The sequence below is a fragment of the Schistocerca americana genome, chromosome 2 (assembly GCF_021461395.2).
Source record: "Schistocerca americana isolate TAMUIC-IGC-003095 chromosome 2, iqSchAmer2.1, whole genome shotgun sequence".
Classification (NCBI taxonomy): Eukaryota; Metazoa; Arthropoda; class Insecta; order Orthoptera; family Acrididae; genus Schistocerca; species Schistocerca americana.
In genome coordinates, this window is record NC_060120.1 from 763,973,205 (window position 1) to 764,000,321 (window position 27,117).

The window sequence follows — 27,117 nt, forward strand, 5'->3', positions numbered from 1 at the left end:
TGATACATTGAATGGAAGTGTGGAGCTAATATCACTTTCACTGGACGCCAGATATAAACTAGTAACCTTAAAATTTAACCACACTAAGTAGACAAGTTGCGGATACTTATGAAACTCGCAGTAAGGCTAAGGCTTCGAGAATAAAACGGATTGCAGTAGCGGAAGCAGAAGTAACACAGCAGGAGAAAAAATTTTAGTCTGTTAGCCAGGTACAAGCTTCCAAGTAGACCGAAAGTACTTGCTACGAGGAATTGATAACAGTTCTTTCTGAGAAAGTGGAAGTTATATGGGCTTGAAGAGAGGCTACGAGGAAATTGTTGATTTTCATTTGTTGTGCGAAGTATGGTGCAGTATAGCGCAGAAAGGAACATCAGCGAAAACACAGCAAGGACAAGTAGATGTAGCTAAATTAAACCAGGCGAAGTTGAGGGAACGGGATTACGGAATGAGACACTAGAACTAAGAAATGAACTTGTCTCTTTGTCCAGCAAATTTCACCGAAATAGAAAGCAAACTGCAATAGCAAGAAAAGTTTTTCTGAAAAGAAGAAATATTTTAACAACAAATGTGAACATAAGTGTTAGGAAGTCTTTTCTGAATTGATTTGGAGTATAGCCTTGTAGGGAAGTGAAACGTGGGCGATAACAAATCAGGCAGAAGAGAATAGAAGCTTTTGAAATGTGGCACTACGGAAGAATGGTATAGCTTAGATGGGTAGATCGCTTTATTAATGAGACGGTACAGAATCTAAATGAGGAGAAAAGGAATTTATGGCAGAACTCGACTAAAAGAAGGAATCGATTGATGATCCTAGGGCGCCAAGGAATCGTGAATTTGGACATGGAAGAAAATTTTTATGCATGTGTTTTTGTGTGTGTGTGGGGGGGGGGGGGTGGTCAGGGGCGTGTGAGAGAGGAGGGGGGGAAGGAGGGAGGGGGGGATAGTGTTGTCCAGGGAAACCAAATAGATGAAAGTTGCAGCAGTTATGCAGAGATGAAGAGGTTTGCACAAGTTAATCGAGTAAGACGTTCACAAATGAATTACAGACATTGGCTGCGAGTGGACATTGATTGAAAACAAAGGGAAATGTTGAAAATTTGTGCTTGACCGGCATTCCAACCAAGGTGTCCTGCTTACGATGCTGTGACCACTGAGCCATCTAGACAAAGTGGTCACTGCAACTCCACGAACTACCCGAGCACGCTTCCCATCAGACTTAACTCTCAACTTGGCTAGACTCTACTAGTGTAAGTGCCCCTTGCTCATTATCCTCATTACTCGCGGCATTTCGTCGATTCCCGTAAGAGTTCGATCCTGGAGTGCATCTGAAGTGAAGAGATCTTTGGTTGTCTCACCTTAATTATTTATTCGGAAGTCCGAAAGAACAGACACTACACACAGGAACAACTAAATATTTCCGTGCGAGCTCTGATTTCTCATATTTTATGATGATAATCATTTCTCTCTTCGTAGGTGGCATTCGGAGAAGGGTGCTTGCTGAAATTTCGTGAAAAGCTCTCACTGCAACGAAAAAATTTCTTTGTTTTAATTATTGCCGTCCCAACTAGCTTAACGTACCCGAGACTCTCTCTCTCTACTGCATCGTAATATTACGAGGGTACTCCAAAATAAATGCACACTATTTTTGTGAAAATACAGTTTTCATTCTCCATGTGTGAAAGTTTTACAGTGTGTAGATTCATTCTTCCCGCTTGTTTTCAAATTTAGTTCAACCTGAATGAGATTTTCACTCTGCAGCGGAGTGTGCGCTGATATGAAACTTCCTGGCAGATTAAAACTATGTGCACCGACCGAGACTCGAACTCGGGACCTTTGCCTTTCGCGGGCAAGTGCTGTACCATCTGAGCTACCGAAGCACGACTCACGCCCGGCCCTCACAGCTTTACTTCTGCCAGCATCTCGTCTCCTACCTTCCAAACTTTACAGAAGCTCTCCTGCGCAGGAGAGCACTTGCCCGCGAAAGGCAAAGGTCCCGAGTTCGAGTCTCGGTCGGTGCACACAGTTTTAATCTGCCAGGAAGTTTCATATCAGCTTAGTTCAACCTGTTCCCGTAAGTGGCGCCGTCACAGTTGTCTTCAGGATGGCTCCTGCACTTGACGTTCGTCAGAAGCAACGTGCTGTCATAGAATTCCTGTGCTGTGAAAACGAGAAAGTGGGAAACATTCACATCCACAAAAGGTTGAAAAAGGTGTATGGAGATGCTGCTGTCGATCGCAGTACAGTTAGTCGGTGGACAAGCAGGTTACGTGATGAAAGCGGGCACGGCAATATTGAGGATTGTTCTCGCAGCGGCAGGCCTCGTACTGCGCACACTCCAGACAATGTGCAGAGAGTTAACGACTGCTGACAGACGCATCACAGTGAACGAATTGGCACGCTACGTTGGGAAGGGGGAAGGAAGTGTTTGCAGAATACTGGAAGTGTTGGCATTAAAAACGGTTTGTGCCAGGTGGGTTCCCAGGATGTTAACAGTGGCTCACAACGAAACAAGAAAAACGGTATGCAGCGAACTTTTGGAACAGTACGAGAATGGTGGAGATGAATTTCTTGGAAGAATTGTGACAGGTGATGAAACAAGGCTTCATCATTTTTCATCAGGGACGAAGAGGCAATCAATGGAGTGGCATCATCCAAATTCACCCAAGAAAAAAATTCAAAACCACACATTCTGCTGGAAAAGTTATGCCTACGGTGTTTTTCCATTCCGAAGGACTCTTGCTTGTGGACATCATGCCAATTGGAACCACCATAAATTCTGATGGATATGTGATGACACTTAAGAAACTTCAAACTCGACTGAGTCGTGTTCGATCACATCGGCAAAAGCAGGATGTTTTGCTGTTGCACGACAATGCACCGCTACATGTCAGTCAGAAAACCATGGAAGCGACCACAAAATTCGGATGGACAACTTTGAAACACCTACCTTACAGTCCTGGCCCGGCTCCATGTGACTATCATCTCTTTGGGAAACTGAAAGACTCTCTTCGTGGAGCAAGGTTTGAAGATGATGACTCCCTTGTGCACGCTGCCAAACAGTGTCTCCAACAGGTTGGTCCAGAATTTTACTGTGCGGGTATACAAACGCTGGTTCCAAGATGGCGTAAGACAGTTGAGAGGGATGTAAATTATGTGGAGAAATGAAAATATTGTTCCTAAAGGAAGAATCTAAACACTGTAAAACGTTCAAACATGTAGAATTAGAGGTGGATTTTTTAAAAAAATAGTGTGCATTCTTTTGGAGTGACCCTCGTACTTTGAACTTTTTCGATGTCCTCCGTCAATCCTATCTACTGCGAAGTCGGCACGTGTAGACATTTTATGCGTGCGTGGCAGTTCAGTTAGTTTGTAATCAGCATTTTCTACCGTGTTCGGTGTTAAGGCCTTGAACTGATTTGGCGCAATTGGAACACTCGCAGTTCCACGAACTGACGTCTGTCTAGAAGAGCTGCGTGTTTTCGGCAGCCTTCACGGAGAACCCAGTGCTGCAAGTCGGGCGGAAATCCGTCGGACCGCGTGCCGGTTACGCACAACACGCTGGAATGGGATGTGAGCGTCTGTCGCGTCGCTGAACGCGACTATGGAAGCCCCCGCAAGCGGTGCGGCGTGTCCACGGACACGGCGGGCCGGCGGCGTTCCTGGAACGGCCGCGAGTTTCGCGCGCCGCCCGCTAGGGGCGCTGCCGAGGTGGTCCTCAGGAGGCGCGGCCCGGCCCGCGTAGCGTCAGTCCGGCGTCTCCCACCGAAGCAGTCGCATCTGTTCTGTTCTGTTCGCGCCCGGGTTACAACCAGTACCGAAGCGGAGTCTCTCAGTAGGGAAGGACGGCCTGTCTAGCGATGGGTAACTGTTGTTCGACGTTCAGGGCGGTATTCAAGCCCAACGAAGGCAGCGGGGGCGGCATCCCTCTGATGCCCGTGAGGGGCGGGTCGACACGCAGACCTGACAGCCTCCCCAAGCCGCCCGCCGCTGTGGTGCCCTCGCCGCCATCGCCTGGTAAGTACCTCGTCGCTTCCACTTCTGCTGCTTGATGGTATAGGCTCGCTAGGATTTTGTCCTACCAAGAACTACGTAGAATTCATGTATTTCCTAGACTGCTCAGTAACAGCAAAACCTTCCCGAGACAGTACTTCACCGTTATGAAATACAGCCTATAACTACTTGGATCACGCGCAATAGAACAGTATGAGCGAGTAATGACCGTCGATGTACGTGGTGTTTCAAATAGATGTATCTAATTTCACAAGCCTACATATCTACACGAATAAAGACAGAAACTTAGGGCGAATTTTGACTGATACATTAGATTACAAAGTTCGTATATTTAAAAAACAAAGCAATTTCACAAGAGCATTTCGTTTATACTATGTGGAGATACACCCTTACATTTTCTACACTCGGCTATAGGCTCCAAGGTTTCATTTATCTTTGACTGAAGTTCAATGTTCCGTCCACGGGACGCACGAAAATCATCCACGCGCTGAATGGTATGATTTCCTGTGTACAGCAGAGGAGTTGCTTCCATTTTATGCCCAGTCGTCGTCTTCAGGTGCCGCGTTCCGTGCTGCATTGTTAAGCGTGCCTGGGTTCCTAATCAGGCTGATTATACTCGAAAAAAGGAAGGAAGGAAGACTTTATTTCAGCGACGCTCGGACAGCACGGTGAGAAGAGACAGAGCACGAGCTATGATTACGAAAGGATGGGGAAGGAAATAGGCTGGACCCTTTTCAAGTGAACCATCCTGACATTTCCCTGGGCAATTTAGAGAAGTCACAGAAAATTGAAATCTGGATGGCCATACGGGGATTTGGACCGTCGTTCTACCGAAAACGAGTCCATTGTCCTAAGCACTGCGCTGCCCCGTTCGGTGATTGTAGTCAAGTTAAAGTTCGGCCGCAGCTGATAATTTGCTTCGTTGGCTCAGTCGCGAGTGCCGCTGATGTTCGTTTCATCTTTGCTCGACTGTTTTAATAAGCTATCCCACGTATGACATGCCACAATCGCTGGAATGCGGTACATGCCCAGATATCGGAGACGTAGAACGTTTTTAACGTTATGAAGAAGTGTTAGTTTGTCCACGTTCGTAGAGGGCGGCGGCTCCACAGTCATGAGCTGAATTGAAGGATAACCGCTCCAGCGCTCTAGTTCACCAGAGCACAATTTTCCACTAGGAAATGTTTCAATACAGGAGCCAAAACCTTACTTGGAGTAAAATAAGCAACTTTTTAACAAGTGGTGGGCTACATTTTAATTCATTACAAAGAGGGGTTTTCTCTGTGTTTTTCATAAATCATGACGAGATGATACTCACCTTTGTCCTATGCCTCAGTGAGCATGTCTGGCATTACTGCATTCGCTGCTGTTACTGTGCGACATCGCAGTACATCCAAGTTGTTGGAATAAAATTCGATAAAAACACATTCCGAGAGATCTTGCGACCTTGAGCCACTGGTGCAATACGAGATCATTACGGCCAGTCCATTGTGTAGGTATCTCATTGTTGAGAAATGTTGTTACATGCAGGTGCCAGTGCGGTGGTGCTCCGCCCTGTTGCAATGTGACACTGACGGCATGTTCTCCCACTCCTAGGAAGAGCCAAATGAACGAGCCAGCGAGGAAGCTAGATGTGTCAGACAGATCCATACCCACAAATATATAAGCTGGCAACTAAAAACTGGTGCCAACATACATTTCTAGTTTTGATCTGTCAGCTAAAATAGACCACCTGTTAAATTAAAAGGAAGGTCAGCGTTGGCCGTAATATTGATGTTTTATTGATAGCAGAATCGATTTACGACCACATAGTGATCATCTTCAGTGCTGGAAGCTGTGGTGTACAAGTTAAACTCAGACACAGCACTTCATGGAGTCGCCAATCAATAAGACCCCCTGTTTCTATCTACATTTATGTTAAAGATACGTCGCCCTTGCGGGGTATGGCAGTTCGCAACTGCATGCAACTGACGCTGCAGAGTAGTACCGGTGACCAATGGCCGTAGGTATCTAACACCTCTTGACAGTTATCATTTAATCTAGTCTCTTGACACAGAGACAGGTCGTAGCGGAATGGAAACGTATTCCAGAAGACCGCTGTATGAACTCTGGTATGACGATCCCAAGGTAGCTGTCCCATGTTCAGGAGAATTCTGGAAAGGTTTCTTAAGTAGGATTTGGACGAATGTTCCCCAGAATCCTCATCCAACAGAACTGGTAGTACGTCTGTACAGTAGTACGGCTGTACCACTGCGACATCGACGGGTTGCTAAATTCTTCCCTACATCCCTTATTTTCTGAACGCGATACTTTTTCTAGAGCAGAAATCTACAACAGATGTCAACTGAAACTGCTGTTAATCTGCAGAGGCGAAGCACAGGCAAAACCAGATAATGTGTGCGCCATCCGTTGGAATGATGGCGGGATGCATACCGAAACTTCGTCGTGGTGCAGCCCATGTAATATACATTAGTCGCGTAAGATCCGCACAACTATGACGACAGACCTCAGGGTAGCACAGCAAGCGAAAATCGTACATCAGCTGTGATAGCATTTCGTCACTTACATCCCTTTGTTTCCTTAATAGACAAATACGGGTGTCTTTACCACCGTGAGAGTCACAGAAACGCTCAAACACACCAAACTCCAAACTGGGTGGCCGTGTAATAAATGCATTTTTAGTCACGGAAGAGCTTATTCTTAACATTCGAGGGCAGACCTGTCAAATCGTTTACGCCCACGGACGTATCGCATGCACAATGACCATGAATGTAACTCAAGAGAAATACGGGAGATATGCCCGTGTCGACTGCCATTTCCTCGTGCGTAAACTACCAGTAGGATAGCCGAAGTAAATGATACTGTTATCATATGTACCCTGCACCACACATCGTTTGGTGTCCTGTGCAGAAAAAACTGAGACTTGATGTAGTTGTTATTTATTAGTATATAAGAGAGTAATGGCTTAGAAAGTGACTTGTATTTCACAGCTCCCTGTAAATGTGCTCGATATCAAGACAGCGGTGTAAATGGAAATTTGTGGTAAGGTCTTATGGGACCAAACTACAGAGGTCATCGGTCCTTAAGCCTACAAACTACCTAATTTAACTTAAAATAACTTACACTATGAACAACACACACACCCATGCCCGAGGGAGGACTCGAACCTCCGACGGGGGGAGCCGCACGGACCGTAACAAGGCGCCTAACGCCGCGCGGCTATCCCGCGCGGCAAGACAGCAGTGTGGAAAGGATAATGATCAAAACAATCTTTCCTTTCTTTTTCTCTCCTTCTCTCTCTCTCTCTCTCTCTCTCTTGATCACTTCCGTTTTTTAACGTCTTCTTTTGTCCTTATTAAACAAGCCCCAGCACTTTTTAAATAAATCGAACTGCAAAACTTTCTATACTGGTGACTCGTTCCTGTTGATAAAGTGACTTACGTCGTTATCATAACGTATTTTTATATGTATATACTTGTAAATGACACATGTAGTATGATCAAAGCGTAAGACCTTAGCTTGGCTCGGCTCTAAGCATTATGGGACTCAACATCTGAGGTCATCAGTCCCCTATAACTTAGAACTACTTAAACCTAACTAACCTAAGGACATCACACACATCCATGCCCGAGGCAGGATTCGAACCTGGGACCGTAGCAGCCACGTGGTTCCAGCCTGAAGCGCCTAGAATCGCTCGGCCACAGCGGCCGGATTTAGTTTGGCCGATAGAGGCAATAAAAATTGTAATTACTTAGAAGTTCATATGTAACGAAAACATGCGCTCGATTCTATGCTAAGTTACTAAGGGGTTGATGTAATAGAGACTGGACGTATAAAGAAGGGAAAAAAGGGAATGCACTTCAGAAAAAACTGATATTATGTTCATCGCTTTGTTGTGAATTTACAGACGGGAAGTATTGCTTCATTTTCTTTTCTCTAACACTGTTACTCAAGAGTATGTACTGCACGATAGCAAAATCACTTTGCAGCGTACCGCTGTTTCAGGATCAGGTTGCAGTGATTGGAACAGCCGGCAAAAGAACAACTATTTCCTGGAGGTAGTTATGATCAAAGATCTAAAATAATTATATAGTATTTTGCTCTGTAGAAAGAAATCAAAATTTTATGACCGCTTTTCCACCTTCTGGCATCCGTAGGGGTCAGCACCTGATACAATTAAGAATTTGAGTAAGACTTCCAATAAGGAAGCCATAACAATTCTCTTAATACTACATTCCGTTTTCAAATGTACATAAACAGACGGTGTTGTCCATCATATCTTATCAGTGTTCGTGTGCACTGAAAATGTAATGCTTCAGCGCATCATTCCGAAGCTGGTTAAGCAACGAAAGAAAAAAACTTCTTGTGGTTTTGTTGTGAGAAGGCGGTTTATTCCAAAAGCTGAAGTAAAACTTCCACGTTTCATAAAACAATAATAAGTATGGTGACATACACGGGTTTGGAAAACAGTACTGAACCAGTATTGACCTCCAGTGCCTATTTATGTAAAGTAGTGTTAAAGCATTACTGGTGTTCATTTGAATGTAAGGATAGGCCTAACGTCCGAAGCGTGTAATAGCCCAAGCAATCGAGGCTTATCGCAGCCTCGCCCTGGAGTGACATTAGGACACACTTGTCATAAACACTTGTCTGATGAATGATCCTCTTCCCAGCGCTCCGTATGTTCCTCGGGCGTCGTTAGACGATATCGTAAAGCAGCGAGCTAACTAAGACGCGTTCGTATTGTTTCTCGCAGGCGCCCCGTGAGGATGGGCCCCCCTGATCACCCATTGTTCTCTGAGTTACGTTACGGCGCACTGTCGGGACCACGTGCTCAGGTACTTCTTAACGTCTTATTTCGAGTGGTCCGAAGAGGCTCTAATCTCCACCCCAGTTCCGTAATCTCGCTGTAATTACTGTAAACAATGTTTCATCCGAGGTGCAGCGCACAGAGAAAAACCGCTTCAGCCGCTTCCAACCACCAATTACAGGATTAAACACAAAATATGACCAACTGTCAAGCAACGCTGATTTATCTTGAGTACACCTCAGCATACTCTGAAAAATAAATAATGGTGCAGATGATATACTGTTTAGCACTCACGGCGACAGACGTTGTACAAATCTTGGCGCTATTGTCTGTCAACTATGCATGAAATGTCTGATTTTTTGCTCTCTTAGATACTTTAGCTTGAAGAGTACGAATAAAAATGTACCCGTAGCTTATATTTCGAGCAAATAGATTTTTAAGAAGAATTACTTCGTAATCAAACTGTTGAAGAAATAAGCGTCGTTTTTATTAATTTATAACTTCTAACTTATTTCACTTTTGTTTCACAATCAGGCTACAGTAAAAATTGTAGATATAAGGAGGCAATCAAAAAGTTGCCGTTCGAAGACCAAACTAACCTTTTGCCTACACGTCGGTACTTATACACACGCATCGGAGACGCACTGCTCCTCGAATGAAAACTTTTTGATCGTTCCTTATACAACGCAGCTCCGTTTTGACGTACTTCTCCATCTTCTTCTTCTCCTCCTCTTCCTCCTCCTCCTCCTCCTCCTCCTCCTCCTACTTTTGCCATTTCCCGTTTCTACTATGAGGTCCGCATTGTTCATGAGTTGAGTTGATGGTAGTTGATGGCCACGTACTCTTCCCGAAGTCACCACCCTCCCCTCCCTCCCCCACCCCCTTCCGGGGCGGGATCTGTTTACTCCATGTCTTCGTACAGAGTAAATCTATGTAAGAACGTTCTGCAACATTTTAGTAGTATGTAACTGGGGCCAGAGGTGGGTGCGATCTCGGTATTTGCTCAAATGAATATGGGAAACAGCTTAAAAACCGCGGCTTACTGGCACTTCTCGAGGTGGATTCGACGTACGGCGGACTCGGCTCCGCTATCCCGGAAGCTGTGCTCTAACGCGCTCGTCTTTCCGGGCGGTTCTCTTTTGACACAGTTGTCATTTCCGAAACTAAGAGCGATTTGTTAATGACTTATGTGACCTATCAAAAGAGTTTCTTAGAACAGCTGTATTTTCCTTGTGTCTAAGTAAAGAAAGGGAAAGGGTGTAAGAACCTTCTGTCACGAAGGAAGAAAGGGAAACAAATTATGGTTTACCACCCCATCAAAGACGAGGTCATTAGGATCGGAGCACAAACTCGGATTTAGAGGGAATGAGGATGCCGCATTCTTTTTGAAGGAACGATCCCTTCATTTTCCTAAAATGATTTAGGGGAAACATGGAAAACCTACACTTCCACTGACCGGACGAGTTTTTCAACCAACATCCTCCTGAATGCGAATCCAATACCTCACTTCTTGTAACCAAGGAACATCACTCGGGAATTCTGCGTTCTACATCTCCTGATTCAGTGACGCTGTCCATTCTAGTCTGGAGGAATTTCGTAGTTAGCTCTATGACGACAAACTGTCAAGTAAAAATTACGCTACGCTGCCGCTTGTGCTTGTGTTTCACTCGGTGCGGCTACTATCCTCAAATAACGAGAGAGCTACACATTTTCGTTGGATGTGGGTTGGTCTCACCTTTACCAGACTGCCACCACGTCTTTCCATCGTTCTAATTTTTTTTTCTTCCACGTTCGATTTCTTCTCTGTTAATTGATTTAAAATTTCTATCACTTTTCTGTGAAGTGTCTTGTCACACAATTTTCGTAGAACTAAGGTTGAAGTAGCTTTCTATTGGAATTTCATTGCTCAATGATCCACGATCCACCATTAATAAGTCCGTGTCTGTTGCTAGTAAACCCAATTCATCTCACGCGCAGCGCCTCGTAGCTCAGCTGGTACAACCTAATATAAAATACCAGAGCTCTCTGCCTGAGACAGGTTACTTTCTGTTGATTTTTTTCTTTCCGATATGAGCATCGTATCACTAATTATTATAATTACATTAGAGATGACGTTATTATGAAATACATTGTATGTGCGAGACTGCATAGAAACGAATACGCAAGTTACTTTGCTTCCTTCAACGATGCTTAACACACCACAGAAAGAAAATTAAGAGCCGACAAAAAAAGGTGGTGAAGCTTATGAAATGAGAAAAGAGTTGTTAGGTGGTCGAATTCTTTCAGAGTCAGTAAAGGTGCCTTGTTCTCTTGTAACGTTTGTCCTTTCCTAAATTACATCTCAATTTCGCTGGAGCCTGTTGAGAGAAGCGACTATTTTCACTTTGTTGCACGAAGTTTTCGTTATGCACCAACAATTTGTTGTTAGAACACTGATAGATACTGCAACGAAACAAGTGAAGCAAGCAAACCGAACAGGGTTGTGTGTGTGTGTGTGTGTGTGTGTGTGAGAGAGAGAGAGAGAGAGAGAGAGAGAGAGAGAGAAAGACGGAGAGAGAAAGAGGGAGAAAGAGGAAGTGCGAGAGAGAGAGAGAGAGAGAGAGAGAGAGAGAGAGAGAGAGAGAGAGAGAGAGAATAATACTTATAATACTTATAGATCGTACTTGCTTGTTGCATATGCGTGCCTGTATACGAGTAGCTATTGTTACACAATCACTGTCTGTGTTTTGTAACCTATAAGGCATTTTCATTCACTAATTACCGTACAGAGAAACAGGACTTGATTGAGCCAGATGTTGCCCTTGCCAGACCCCCATGCCGTAATCGTAGCTTTGGAGAGCCCTTTAATGTTGAATAATCATTTAGTGGTATGCGTGCCAGATTCAGCCGGTGCAGCAGCACCAGACGTCCTTGATGTCGAATCTCGGACGTACCGCCTGTGTATACGTTCCGCACTCTGCAGCCGTGGACAGGTAGTGTGTGCATCGCGGGTTGCCCTTCTCTAGGCGCCATACGCACGGTTGCGGCAAGTCTTGTCAATCAGATGAGCGGGACTTATAGACAATCCTTGTGCCGGCCTCTTCAACGTCATCGTTATAAGATAGGAAAAAGTGCATTGTTGTTCCACCATAAATGTTCAATTCCTGTACACATTCTTATAAAGGTGAGAACAGCTATCAGTAGAGACACACGAACGAAAGTATGTAAATTTAGCGTGCTTGTCTTGTTCCCTACCGAGTATTTCCTAAGGTTTTGAAAGTTAATACAACGTGCTTGACAGTGGCCATATTTTTGAAACGCTAGAATATTATCTACGTAATGCTTCACCTGTCCTGTGAAACGACACAGGAAAGAAATAGAACGAGAAGAATATAACGTTGAGCCTTACCTGAAACAGTCATCTAAATCCTTAAAAGCTATTGTAGACATGAGCTTAAGTTTGAATTTAATAATAATAATTATTATACGACGCCCATATGAACATATCCTATTGCATAATAATGCCCCGATCACCCTTCGTCTGTATCGTGTTGCATGTTTCAAGCAGGCGTTGCCCTAGAGGACAGGGTATCCTGACACTGCCATCGACTTGGTGTAACAAGAAACGCAATTCATTCATTGATCAACGCTCCAATCCTGATGATCCAATACAGACTGCAATCGTCACTGACGATGTCCTTTGGTCAACAAGGGAACACGTAGGGTTCGTCTATTGTGGTGTCGCATATTCAGTAATGTATTCTGAACAGTATGCTCCAAAGTACTGTAATCTGGGGAGATATGATTGTATTTTACCATCATAGCTCCCATAGATTGCCGCGTATCCTCCTATAGAGAGTTCTACGATGAAGCCTGGACGTTGAACACCTTGTCAATAGTTCGTGATTTCACCGCTCTTCAATCACTTTCCGTAGATGCACACTGTAGTAGCACGCGAACAGCCGAACATCTTCCTCGTTCCGAAGATGGTCATTTCCACGCGGAGGGTCACGATGGTCTCCACATTTGTGGCCAGTATCGTATTGGACACGTTACGCGGCAGGGAAAATATACAGTACTAAGGGGGAGAGATCATTGTGGTCGTTCTCGCTTCGTCGTATACCTCCCTTGCGCCTTCACCTGTCCTCGATACCAGTGGTGTCATTAAACCTCTAGGCCGGCAGCTGTCATTATGTTTTGGCCCGTTAGCAGACAAATTTCCAGAGTTGGTTCAGAGATACCTTCTGAGTATTCCGTTACAAGGGAACTACGGTGTCCGGCACCTCGTTACAGAGTTATTGCATATGCTTTGGATTCTTGCCCCAATTAGCTTTGTATCTGCATCACATAAAAATAGTGCGCAACAGTGCAAACGTCGATGATATGCTCTGTTTGTCTTGTTTCCACTCGCTCACGGTATCTGCTGTTGATAACAGTAGTACCCATTTCGCTCTTCGACTTCTAGCTTGCATTCAGCACTTCTGGGTTTTATCCTGGGTTTGTTTCCCCGGCTGTGTTAGTTGTACGTTACAACGATACACAGCTGTATGGATAGCATTACTAACGGAGAGCTGGCCGAAATGCACCCCATGTATGGGTAATGCAAGAGCGACACAACGACATTACGCTGAACAGTGCCCCCCCCCCCCCCTTCCCCAGGGACGGTAATCACACCACGGTACGATGTTCGTCTGAGGGTTATTGTATTACTTTGTGTTGAGTGTTGTACGTTTTGATCATTATATATTACAGCCTCCTTCAGTATCGCGAAGGTATTTTCTCTGAGACAAGAGTGAATGCGGTAAAAAATCGAATAAATCATAACTGCATTATTTCTCTGTAATGAGCCGCCGGAGGCAATTCGTTACTTATAACAAAATACCCAGGAGGTATTGCTGAACAACGTCTGGAAGTTTGTTATATGTACGAGGACCGCCGGCCGGGGTGGCCGAGCGGTTCCAAGCGCTATAGTCTGGAACCGAACGACCGCTACGGTCGCAGGTTCGAATCCTGCCTCGGGCATGGGTGTGTGTGATCCCCTTAGGATCGAAAACGCATCTGGAGCGTCTTCGTTGGACCTGCAGTATGCGGCCGAGGATTGTCATGAAGAGAGAAACGCATGACAGTTACGTTATGTGGGTTGCATGGAGTCAGCCAAAACCGCTCGGCAGGACACTATTGTTCTAGGCATATTTACGTGCTCACTGTGTGCTCCGAACTGAAAAGTACGAGGTGACGCGACAGACGGGCATTCTAGAGACACTGCAGAACACATCTGTGGAAAGCCCCTCCGGGCTCTAATTGTTCAAATGGCTCTGAGCACTATGGGACTCAACTGCTGTGGTCATCAGTCCCCTAGAACTTAGAACTACTTAAACCTAACTAACCTAAGGACATCACACACATCCATGCCCGAGGCAGGATTCGAACCTGCGACCGTAGCAGTCGCACGGTTCCGTACTGCGCGCCTAGAACCGCGAGACCACCGCGGCCGGCTAGCTCCTCCGGACTTTCACTGTGGTCTTAATTTCGCCACCGGTCGTTGCGGGGATGGGCCGTGGTGAGCAAAGTACGGGGTGGTTATAATTAAACTTTCACCACTTGAGAGGGCCTCCATGAAGAAAGAGTGTTCGTAGGGCAACGAAACTTTATGGCAACATTCCTAAGGACAAGCGAAGCGAAATGGCGAACAAGCCATTGAAAGAAACACATTTTATATGTGTATGGTACACATATAATCACGGAGATCACAAGGCAAGGATCATTTCTGTGCGGATGCACGCATACGCTCGAAGTCATGCGGGAACAGGACTTGCCACGAGCATTGAGCCTAATGGGCAGGGAGCACTACATTCGTAGTCTGTGGAGTAAGTTCACAATGTGGGCCTGCTTGGGGGGGGGGGGGGGGGGGAGGGGGGGAGCTTGCTTGGGATAAATCCGCGCAGCCGTGCTAATTCTTGAATCCTCGGTGGTTTAGGGGCCGCCGGCACGGTAGCTCAGAGAGCTGGCTCGTCTCTGTAATAAAAAAAAAGAAAAAAAACTAAGTGAAGTGATCAACAACGAACTTCAACGGATGTAATGTGACGTCCGCTACGACCAAATACAACGAACAATAACGAAAAAAATGTAATAAAATATGGGTTAGAGCTCCTGTTTAGTATGCAGGAGATCCCGGGGTCGAATCCCGATCGGGCACACATTTTCAAATCTCCCCCTTGATTTTTATCAACGTCCCGTACACAGCTGATGTTTGTAATTCATTGAAATTTCAAACACATTTTAATTTCCACATAAGAGGATAACCCTGCTAGCGACGGTACACGGGCTGGAGAAAGGAGCTTTGTACAAATATTTGGTAGTCCCTGTGTTTACAGATTGAATTTACATTTGTTTGTCATGCACGTACGTGTTACTGACTACGCAAATAAATATGCTTGTAGGCTTTTCCTTACTGTTTACCAGTCTTTGGCAGCTGCTATTGCAATTATGATGGCAAATCCATGATTTAATTTATAGTGTGGTTTCGTATCTATATGCCTTCTAAATCACTTGCGCGCATTTGCATTGCCCGAGCAAAGAACGCATCTAGCCGCAGAGACAAAGAACAGTTTCAGTTGCAGCAGTGGTGACTGTAAATACATATTTCACACGATATTTAAAACCTGTGAAGCACGAGATGTATAAAACCCAGTTGCAATCGCATATGGATCGAGAAGCAAATAACTACCTACAGCTCTTCTCCCGCACTCTGACATCGCTTCCGTTATTCCGCTGTACAATGGACCCTATGCAACGACGACTTTGTCTACCTTCAGTACCGACTGCAGTTTAAATTTCCCTTTCATCTGTGATACACTTCCACACTTTCAAACGACCTCTACTGACCTTTTATTACCGTTGAAGCATATCTCTTAATCTCTTGTACTTCTTGATATCATTCGTCAGGCTATCTTGGCAAAGATCATAGGCACTTCTGGAGAATGGTAGGATAATTTCTTCAAAAAAGACGCCACCGACTTCTGCCTTAGCCTTGTTCAACTGAGCTTGTTTTCTGTCTTTGATGACCTGGGCGTCAACGGGACGTTAAAATCCGAATTCGCTTCCCTCTGTCACCAAGGGAAACAGCACTGCAGCGCTTGGTGTGTTCTTCTCATTTTTGAGCCCAGACCTCAGGAAGGAATGCACTCAGTGGCATGTACTCAAGTCCTCGCCTTGTGCACTAGCCGACGCTGCCGTCCGCAGCCGTGCAGTAAATCCACACGTGCCGCGGACGTGTTGACAGCTCGTCCGGCAGCCGCTAGCGGTGGCTGTCCTGTGGTTGCCAGCTGCCGTCTCCGCTTGACATGGGTACAGAGACGAGACACGAGCAACCCACAAAACGGACAGCTCTGAGTCTTTGCCAGAGGCAGGCGATTTGGGTTCGCCCTTAAAGCATCTCCGGGTTCAACAGCACAAGATGAATTCTTTTAGCTTCATTCACACCTTTCATACAGTATGCCTGTGTCTCATATTCCAGCGACTCTGCAAAACATACAATTTGCTTTTGCCGAAGTCAAAACTGTGCAAAAATTTATCATTTTCTGAGATAATCTACGTCCCGTAGACTATTACACTCTAAGATAACAAAAGGAAATCAATGCTTCACGAACGAATTACCTGAATGGGACTGAATTCGGTTGACGTGTTGTAAATGTATAAACATTCAAATGATTAGAATTTATTAAAAAATGGATGATTTTTTCTGAGAATTTGCTTCACAAACTGAACAAATCCGCGTCGCTCTACCTCTGCCCTTATGCAAGCAGTTACTCGGCTTGCCATTGGTTGATAAGAGTTTTCGGATGTGCTCCTGAGGGATATCCTGTCAGATTCCTCCCAATTGTCTCGTTAGATCGTCAAAATTCCAAGCTGGTTGGAGGACCTTGTCCGTAACGCTGGAAACGTTCTCAATTGGGGACAAACCTGGCGGCCTACAAGCACAGTAGTTTCTAAGTAAGAACGCCAGACAAACAAATCGATTTAATCGTTGATTTTATGCTGCTTAAGTTCGCCATATTTTGAGATAAAATTTGCACGAACGTCAGTTTTACAATTTGCGTATGCAAGAATAATGGGTTGGGTTGGGTTGTTTGGGGGAAGAGACAAAACAGTGAGGTCATCGGTCTCATCGGATTAGGGAAGGACGGGGAAGGAAGTCGCCCGTGCCCTTTCATAGGAACCATCCCGGCATTTTCCTGGATCGATTTAAGGAAATCACGGGAAACCTAAATCAGAATTGTCGGACGCGGGATTGAACCGTCGTCCTCCCGAATGCGAGTCCAGTGGCAAGAACAATGTGTTTTTGACATTCACGGACGATTTTAGACGAAACCTCACACGTTGCACATGCGCCTCAACGCAACGGCCTTTAAGGGGCACTGTGAGGATGTTTCCCACCTTGAAAGACCACAAGTGTCCTATATTAATTTGTTCGTTTCGAACAACACCCACAAAAATGTTCTCGAAATCGACTCCGGTTGTGAAAGCTTTTGCTCTTATATTTGCCAGAAATGCAAGAATGCAATGATTTACGTGAAACACAGGTACACAGCACCGCTCCTCTCCACCTCTCTCTTCTTGTCTCTTTCTATTCCTCTTCTTCACTCTTCCTCTCCCTCTCCTTCACTTTTTGTCTTTCTCTTCATCTCTCTCTCTCTCTCTCTCTCTCTCTCTCTCTCTCTCTCTCTCCTTCTGTCAAGTCAACATGAAGTATGATTTTGCCGGTTTCTGGCGTTCTTTCCACCCAAACAAAACAATGAGCAACATTACGCTTACGGGAATTCTAGAACTCTATCTTTCGACTGCTGCAACGAGACTCTTTCGAGGAGCAGCCGCTCAGTTTATCACTTCGTTATAATTGGAGCAGGGAATCTCGTTGCTAATACATGCTGTAGTTCAGTTCACAATGTATTTATTAAGGAGTGTGCATTCCTCCTTGTTTTTTCTGGGATCACGGCGTCCGCCCGTCGGACACGCCGAAGCTAATGAAGATAGTGGAGAGCTTCATGTCACGTCGCTCAGTAAGTGAGAGATATCGTGCGAAAGGGTCACGCCCTCTGCTTGTCATGCGCTTAAATAGCATGCCCTCTGTCAAGCAGTCATGTCAGTGTCCTGCCAAAGGCGCATCGGAGTGATAGCTCCCATCTCAGTCGCTTCGGGTATGTAACGTCTGGCTCTCCATTGTTCTTCAAAATTAATAGGTACTCAGGCACATCCTCAACGATACTGTTAATATATCTTCATAAAAGAATTACACTAAAAAGAAACTAAAGCCGCCAGTAATGTGTGGTAGTTTTAAACCTGGGAGAGCTTCGTTACCCACGTACTATGTTTCATTCACCTGACGGACTCTCAGCTAACACTGTAAGATGTAAGGAGACTTAAATTTCAAGTTGAACATGCAGTTTTTCACATGCATAAAGGAAGGAAGATTAAGCCGTATCGTTCGATCGACGACAGTATCATTACAGCTTGAATAAAGGCTTGGATTTGGAAACGAAATTGGAGGATACTGGCCGTGCCATTTTCAAAGTAATCATTTACCTGAAGCAGTTCTGTAAAATGTTGAAACACTGGATTGCCGTAGGAGGATTGGGACTGCTATCCGCCCGAATTCGAGTCCAGTATCTTACAACTGCACCGCTTCGCTTGGTCCACAAGCACAAAACATTAACTGTCTGAAAGGACTCATAAAAGAGAGAATAAATCCGGGATCAGGCCTAGTATCAGACTGCTAAACAAATTAAAATAAGACGATGCGCTATCTAAAATAAGAAATCTTTCTGCTAACCATAAGACTAACCAGGTTGTGGGAGACAGGTATCTTGCGACAGTCTTCAGCGCGAAACACACAGCATGGAATTCGCTCCAAAGTATTGTTATCAAGAATGCACCCAGGGTATGAGCTATGTGTGGCGGGACAAAATGCATGTTGCGAAGATCATTTTTTTGCAGGAAGGAAGGGGTTTGCACTGACCTTCCACTACCCCCTACTCCGCTGCTAGGTACGACCTCCTGATTGAAATCCTCATTTAATATGTTTTAATTATGAACATCGGATGTAGACGTCGTAGATAGAGGTTGACTCACTTTTAAAACAAGTTTCACCGTAATTTATATGTACTTAAGAGCTACATCTACAGAAATCAGTAGTTGTTTAGCGATTTAGTGGAAATCAAAACTGTGACGTTACTGCAGCACTAACATGTGACGTATTTATTCAGAAGTGTGTTTGTAATATTTGCCAACTTGTGAGTATGAAACTACACTAGAAAGTCGGCCGGCGTTCAGTATAACTAAAATAAAGAAGTGAACACCAAGAGATCCACATTAATACTTAAGTGACCAAAAATAATTACTCTCGCAGGTGGCTACACCAAATCCTTCATAGATAACAAATTATCGCTTTTGCACTACATCCAACAGAGTTGTATGAGTCATTTCAAGTTTCTGATTCCGTGAAGATCACTGGAGATATACTTGTACGTGTCTTTGTCGACTACGACAGGAAACGAGCCCGAAATCAAGCGTTCCAGACGAGTAACCTCCTTAGAACCAATTTGAAATACAAAAGAAAAGTGGAGAGGAAAGGAACTGACAGTGTTTTACAAAAATACTCTATTGGTTGTAGAAATCAGTTTCTGTGGAACGCTGGCGTAGTATCACAGTTTTTTTCTTATATCCTGATATTCCGAGTTCAGCAGAGCTCGGTTCCTTCTAAAACAATACGGGCATTCTTCAACCGGATACATCAGACCTAAGGAGGTGAAGGCATCTGCGAGGTTTACTTAGTTAATCGCATTGCGAGAATGTAAGATTTATCAAGCATCGATTATCATTACTTGTGGCTGTATTGATGTCAGACTGACACCAGCATGACTACAGGTAGAACGGTTTAGTGTTGCTGACCTACGGCCTTGCTTTCTCTCAAAAGCCATAATACATGACCTCGCACACAGAAGTAGAATTACACACCGCCTGACAAAAAAAGTTAACTATCCAGAAGAAAATGAAATGAAAATTCACTGGTTGAGAGAGTATGTGTCGTTATTTCAATTATTACAAAATCGAGTCAAACTGACAAAGAACTTTATGTGGACCCGTATCAGTAAGATGTTGCACCTTCTCTGGCCTGGATTCAAGCACTGATTAGTTTGGGAAGGGTGTCATACGACCATTACATCCTCTCCTGAGGGAAGCTCGCACGTAAATAGTCTCTGATAGTCAAAATACTGATAACAGTGCGGAGTTGACGTCTGGGTTGGGCTGATTCCACACGTCTCATCAGGGACAATCTGGAGATACAGCTGACCACAGCATCAGGTCGATAGTTCTTAGAGATACGAGCATTGTCGTGCTGAAAAATGGCACCACGATACAGTTGCATGAGAGGTAACACATATAGACACAGGATGACCGCGACGTACCGTTGTGTCGTCAGTGACCTCAGCCGTGCCCTGAAGTCATACCCGATGGCTCCCTAGACCACAACGCAATGAGTAACATCACTGTGCTTCTCCAAAACATTGGTAGGACAGTCGCTTTCCTCAGGTCACTATCAATTTCGCCGACGATGTTCATTCAGGGTAGAGCACGACCGAAATTCATTTCTGAACACAATGACGCTATTCATCAGCTGGTCACGGCACGATCCCAAACGCAGCCATCTGTGTTGAGGTATTGGTTCAAATGGCTCTCAGCACTATGGGACTTAACTTCTGAGGTCATCAGTCCCCTAGAACTTAGAACTACTTAAACCTAACCAACCTAAGGACATCACACACATCCATGCCCGAGGCAGGATTCGAACCTGCGACCGTAGCGGTCGCGCGGTTCCAGACTGTAGCGCCTAGAACCGCTCGGCCACTGCGGCCGGCTGTTGAGGTATTAACGTCAACGCTACACGTCGGACGAGAATTCCATAGTCTGGCTGCAGCTAGTCTCCGACCAGTGGTGGGGGTTGACACAGAATGTTGCTGGGAGTCCGTTGCTTTCTATCAGACGCCAGGTGGGTTTTGAAGAGATTATGATATACTTGGTGCACGATACAGCGATCTTCTTTAGAGATCGGCAGAAAGCTTTGACGACGAATGTGCCTGACTCCAAGTCCCCATGCAGTCTACTGACACAATGTTCCAGCAAACCTGAGTATTGGATGATTCGACCAGCCATCCAACTGGAGACTCACAATGAGGCTCCTTTCAAATTGTGTCAGGTGGTGATAACGCCGCCTCACAGGAGTACGCCGCATCTCCGTGTCCTTCATAGTGGTCACCTAACATCCGACGCCGTTCACGCCCCCTATATACCTTACTACGTCTGGTAACGACACTAACCACGAACGACACTTGTACCCTCTGGTGGCCTGGTGACTATCAGTCACATAGAATTGCAGCTCGAATCATTCACATACCTGCCGATGGTGTGAAACTTCCTGGCAGATTAAAACTGTGTGCCTGACCGAGACTCGAACTCGGGACCTTTGCTTTTCGCGGGCAAGTGCTCTACCACCTGAGCTACCCAAGCACAACTCACGCCCCGTCCTCACAGCTTCACTTCTGCCAGTACCTCGTCTCCTACCCTCCAAAGCCTGCAGGGTTCGCAGGAGAGCTTCTGTAAAGTTTGGAGGGTAGGAGACGAGGTACTGGCAGAACTGGAGCTGTGAGGAGGGCGCGTGAATCGTGCTTGGGTAGCTCAGGTGGTAGAGCACTTGCCCGCGAAAGGCAAAGGTCCCGAGTTCGAGTCTCGGTCAGGCACACAGTTTTAATCTGCCAGGAAGTTTCATATCAGCGCAAACTCCGCTGCAGAGCGAATATCTCATTCTGCTGATGGTATGTTTATGTACGAAGCTATATTGACATCTGACTGTCGTCTATGTCTTTCTTTTTTTTTGCCAAGTAGCGTATTTGGACCCATGCTCTGAATGCTTAAACCATCGTGCCTAACATAAGATGTAGTTCATACAGTGGTTAAACCTGACTGTATAATATCTCAGATTTACGATTTTTTTTGTAGTACCGCTACAGTATTTTCACATGAAGGATAAGTGCTGACTTGCACTCTAGGGCTACTAGGGGCAAGCGGTAAATTAAAAGTGAAACTACCAAACAAGTCCCAGCTCAGAATAACTCCATTCTAAAATTCAACTGTAAGTAGGCCTTTGTATTTCGCTCGGAATGAATCACTGTGCCTCGACCAGTTTCAACAATAGCCGCAAGCGCCGTATTGCTAATCGGAGTGCTGCAGAGTCGGTGTGACGTCACGGCACGCAGCTGTTCCTGAAGTCGCCGACAGTGGCGGCCGGCTCACCGAAACACGGAGAGAGAGGGTGGCGTCTATTCTCAGCGGTGCAACAGGAGCCGCAGTCTCCGCGCGCGCACGTGGTTACTGTTGCATCTGGCCGCTGCCTGCAGGCGGGGCGGCTATATCTAGGCAGCGCTTCCGGCAAACCAGTTTGCGGTCCCGGTGTTCCAGTCCCTCTGCGTTGCCAGCCGATGGAAATGGAGCACTCCTGGCAATCTGGAAAGCGCGGTTCGCAGATGATCAGAGCCTGAAACCAAACATCGCGTTGAGCTCAGCATTAAAAGATCGTTGACACTGCCTCATGGAGAATCCGCCTTTGCGAGACACTTTTAATATACATTTCTATCGCGCTTGCACGTTCTCAGTTTTCTTTTCTCTTTCATCATCAGTCGCCTGACTAGTTTGTTGTGACTCGCCATAATTTCCTTTTCTATGACAAGCTCTTCCTCTCATTGTAACACTAACATCCAGCTTTCTCAGCTATTTGTTGTATATTTCCTAATTTCGCTTAACCCAACAATTTCTGTCCTGGCCGGCTCTCTTCTATTACGTTCAAATGGTTCACTATGGGACTCAACTGCTGTGGTCATCAGTCCCCTAGAACTTAGAACTAATTAAACCTAACTAACCTAAGGACATCACACACATCCATGCCCGAGGCAGGATTCGAACCTGCGACCGTAGCGGTCATTCGGCTCCAGACTGTAGCGCCTAGAACCGCACGACCACTCCGGCCGGCTCTTCTATTACGTTTGTAGCCTCTACCATGCTGTCTTTTTACGTAGTCACAGTTTTCCACATATGCTGTTCCTCGCCGATTGTGCGGAAGAGCTATGGTGTTTTTTACCTTATGAATTCATCTAATTTCCAGCGATCTTACGTAACACAACATCTAAAATGCTTCGATTCCACGGTCCATGATTCCCTTCCGTACACATGATGATTATCTGACATTGTCAATAGCACTGGAGGCGATCTGAGTATCTAAACACGCTTGTTCTTCTTGTTACAGAAGTTTAGTCCCTCAGATCGCATAAAAATACGCAACGGTTATCCGTTTCAGCGAAATTAAATCGCTGTCTTCAGATTATTTATACAGAATATTTTTAACAAGACCAATCAATTTCGTCGACTGTTCACATTTCTTGGATATAGCTGTAACGTATACTACATAAAAGTAAAAATATGAAAAATTACAATGGCAAACCAACATAAAATGCGTACAAATTCAAACTAAACATGCTTCATAAAGACGACATTTCATAGTACCATCTCCCAGTCATACAGCTGTTGTCTTGTTGTATGATATCGTCTCTATGAAGAATGTTTACTTCGAATTTGTATGCATTTTATGTTGGTTTGATGTTAAAATTTTCTGTAATTGTACCTTCATATACATTACAGTTGCGTACAAGTAATGTGAACAGTCGACGAAATGGTTTGACACTGTAAAAAAAATTCTGTACAAATTATCTGATGACGGTTATTTAATTTCGCTAAAGCTAGTAATCGTTGTGTATTTTTATGCGAGTGCGAGAGCGGGGCGAATAAACTTCTGCAATGAGAAAATCGCCCGTGTTTTTCCCTTCAATACAATTTTGTGCTTCAAATGCACATTCTCAAAAATGTCTTCCTCAAACTAAGGCCGATCTTTGTTACTGCTTCTTTTGGCCCTCTTTTCTTGTGACAAACTTCTTCTTACGTACGTCATGCATTATTTTGCTTCGAGGGTAAGAGAGTTTGTTCTCTTTGTCTACTGTGTGCTCCTCTGAGCTCTGTAGACCATTCCATTCAACAAATCCTGCAGCTGTTCTTCAGTTTCACAGAAAACACCGACGTCATCAGCAAATCTTGTCAGTCAAATCATTTCATTCTGCTTTCGATGTATAGGCGAACAGCTGAGGGGATTTTAAGTGTTGTCAAAGGACAACAGTTTTTGAAAGAATTTCCTTATGTTCACCCTTATACAAATTCCTATAAAACTGGAATTAATATTTTTGGTTACGTGCGAGCGAGTAGCAAAAATCTTAGATACATCTCTGGCTTTTTTGCACTTACAATTGAAAAATAATCGGGTCAATATTTGTAGTTCACTTACAAGCGTGTAGCAAAGGTCACTCATACACCACTGTCTTAATGATTGTAAACATTGCATTGTTAAGATTTCAGCTATTTTCAAGCGGCACCAATCAACTTTTCTGCGGTTTCTCCGTATTTTCTCAGGCCACTCAGATATTAAGAAAATGTGTCAACCTTAGGCGAGAAGGAAGGATATGGACGAAATTGTAACACCTCGTTCACAACGAGTTTCCTTAGAGGTGGAAGACAAGTTCGAATTGGACAAGAAGTTTCAAGTGTATTTTTCAATGAAACGTCCCATCATTGACATGCTGTGACCTGAAGACAGAGAATTAATGTTGCAACATGTCTTACGTAAAGCTAAATTTCAAAAACTGCACCTGGCTTCCGAAATATGAATGGTTTCGAAGTTCAAAAAGTGACTAGCCATTGATTTAATTGGTTGCCCTCTGTGCATTAGGAACCGGAGTAATGTCGATAGTTTACATGGAAACAGGAGGCCGAGCGGTTCTAGGTGCTTCAGTCTGGAACCGCGCGACCGCTACGGTCGCAGGTTCGAATCCTGCCTCGGGCATGGATGTGTGTGATGTCCTTGGGTTAGTTAGGTTCAAGTAGCTCTAAGTTCTACGGGACTGATGACCTCAGATGTTAAGTCGCATAGTGCTCAGAGCCATTTGAACCATTTGATTTTTTGAAAACAGGAAGATCAGTTCTTAACGGTCACACAACAAATTCGGATGGGTCAAGGAGGGCGAAGGGATTTTACGTGTCATTTTTCATAGCAACTATACCGCTATTCCTCTTAATCTGTTTATGAAAACCACTGAAAACAACCTTGACCTCCGGGCTGGGATTTAAGGCCCACACCTCCACGATACGGGCACTTCTGTTGTATTCCGCACTGTGAATAATGGCCGAAGATAATAAACCAGAAGGAGCCAGGTCTCCTCATTCTGTCCATGAGAATAGTGATGCCTTTTCTACGGCAGACATACACCATTTGAATGATATTTGTTTTCAATATAAGTGCGATAACGTGAGAGATATGAAAGCTACGGTACTGTGTTTCCTAACACCCGTGGTCCTGCGCTGATTCACTCAGAAGGAACTGCGGCAGCCGATTAATTGTTAGCTGGCTGCAGCAACGCAAGACGGTCTGCTGACGTCATTGCGTCAGCTGGCCGCTGCCTCCGAACCGCCCACTTTCGCTTTCGTCGGATGACATCACGTAGTTCTCCCACCTGTTGAACGGATCCGCAAAGGACGAGGTGAATAACGCTGCGGTTTCATAATGCGCGCAGCGATTTTCCAAAGAGTAAAACAGATTCAGGTTCTTCGCTAAGCAGCCAAAACTGTTGCGTCTTACATTTCTGTTTGTGCTGAGCACTGTATCGGATGTTCCCGTCGTATTTGTTCTTCTCCTGAAACCGAAAGTTAGTGAGTGAGTCACTGGTTGCCCCGTAACGTTAGAAGTCGCCTCCTACAATCCTTAGATGTGCCTGTGAGCTACTTTCGTTCCTGAGCAACGATATTTGCATAGTGGATTCCGACTACCTGACTGCATATACAGAATTATCTCTCAATGTGCCTTGCATCTTCATGATGAACTCCAGGAGAAGGTACTGTCTGCAAATAGTTTACGTATTTGGAAAGGGATTATGTTACAATAAGACTCCCCTGTGTGTTTTCCTGAAACAAATTAAACAAAACATCACCCGGGCCTTTCAAGCATCAAAGGATATTAACGAACAGTGTCCTCTCTGCTGCTCGGAAATCTGGCGACAAAAGACAGAGCTGTTAACTGAATTGCTTGTCAACAGAAAAGATCAGTGGTTATCCAGCAACTATCTCCAGCTGTGTGCGAAAAAAAAGTTTGAGTTTACAGATTGAAGGAGGATGGGTATGGAAATCAGCCATGTCCTGTTCAAAGGAAACATCCCGACATTTTCCTTAATCGATTTAGAGAAAGCAAGAAGAACCTAAATCTGAATAGTCAGCTGGAGATCTGAACCTGACCCTCCCTTGTAGATGCGTACAAAAATATTTAGATTTTTCACGAGGTGACGTAATACGTTAATTGCTTACTAAGACCACCGGGCCTACCCCCGACAGCGATAGAAGTTCAGACCAGTATAGTCCCCTGTTATTGATACAAGCAATTACATGAAGTAATGTAGCCGAACTAGATATCTTACATTGTGTGTGTAACACCTAACACGTTCTGTGCTCTATTGCTGTTGTACCGGTTGCAGTACAGAGCATGTGATTATAGGAAGCGTCGTGCGATAAGTACACAGCGTACCTTTCATTACATGATTCCTACTTTGCATACTAGAATGAACTAATAAAAATACGAATTTTTTTCCTAAATATTTATGTGGAACTAAACTGTTTGGAAAAACAGACATAATGTCTGATGGGATACCGCACTCACTGGTTATACAATGTTACTTATAATCCGTCTCGATTGCAAAAATGTTTATTCACATGACCGGTTTCGGTTCCTGTAGAACCATCTTCAGATCTGCAATTTCGGTTAAAGGAGTAACCCGTCCACACACAGCAATCTTCACATGCTGCGTACTGGTGTACGCATCTACAACGGAGATGTGAAGGTTGCTGTGTGTGGACGGGTTACTCCTGTAACCGAAATTGCAGATCTGAAGATGGTTCTTGAGAAAGCGAAACCGGTCATGTGAATAAACATTTTTGTAATCAAGACGGATTATAAGTAACATTGAACTGTTTGGATTGTATTTTAATGTGAAATTATATTCGTACTCTTATACAGCAAAATCAATCATAGATTGGGGCAATTGACTTTGGGAACAATCTGGACGAAGTCCTCGAAAGTGCTTATCAAGTGTCAGTTTCGTATATCTATCGAGTGGATGGCT

General features: G+C 44.7%; 1 protein-coding gene across 2 annotated transcripts in view; it reads left to right on the forward strand.

Annotated features, from left to right (window-relative positions):
* The window catches only part of LOC124595105 (annulin), a 479,413-nt gene that overhangs the window by 283,012 nt on the left and 169,284 nt on the right, over nucleotides 1-27,117 (forward strand). Inside the window, exon 1 of one of the 2 annotated variants that reach the window (XM_047133701.1) lies at nucleotides 3,756-4,014. The exons of the other annotated variant lie outside the window; for it this stretch is intronic. Within the exon in view, the coding sequence (XP_046989657.1) occupies nucleotides 3,858-4,014 (157 nt within the window). The 5' untranslated portion in view covers nucleotides 3,756-3,857. Of the gene's footprint in view, nucleotides 1-3,755; nucleotides 4,015-27,117 lie in introns of those variants that run through there. 2 annotated transcript variants of the gene reach the window in all.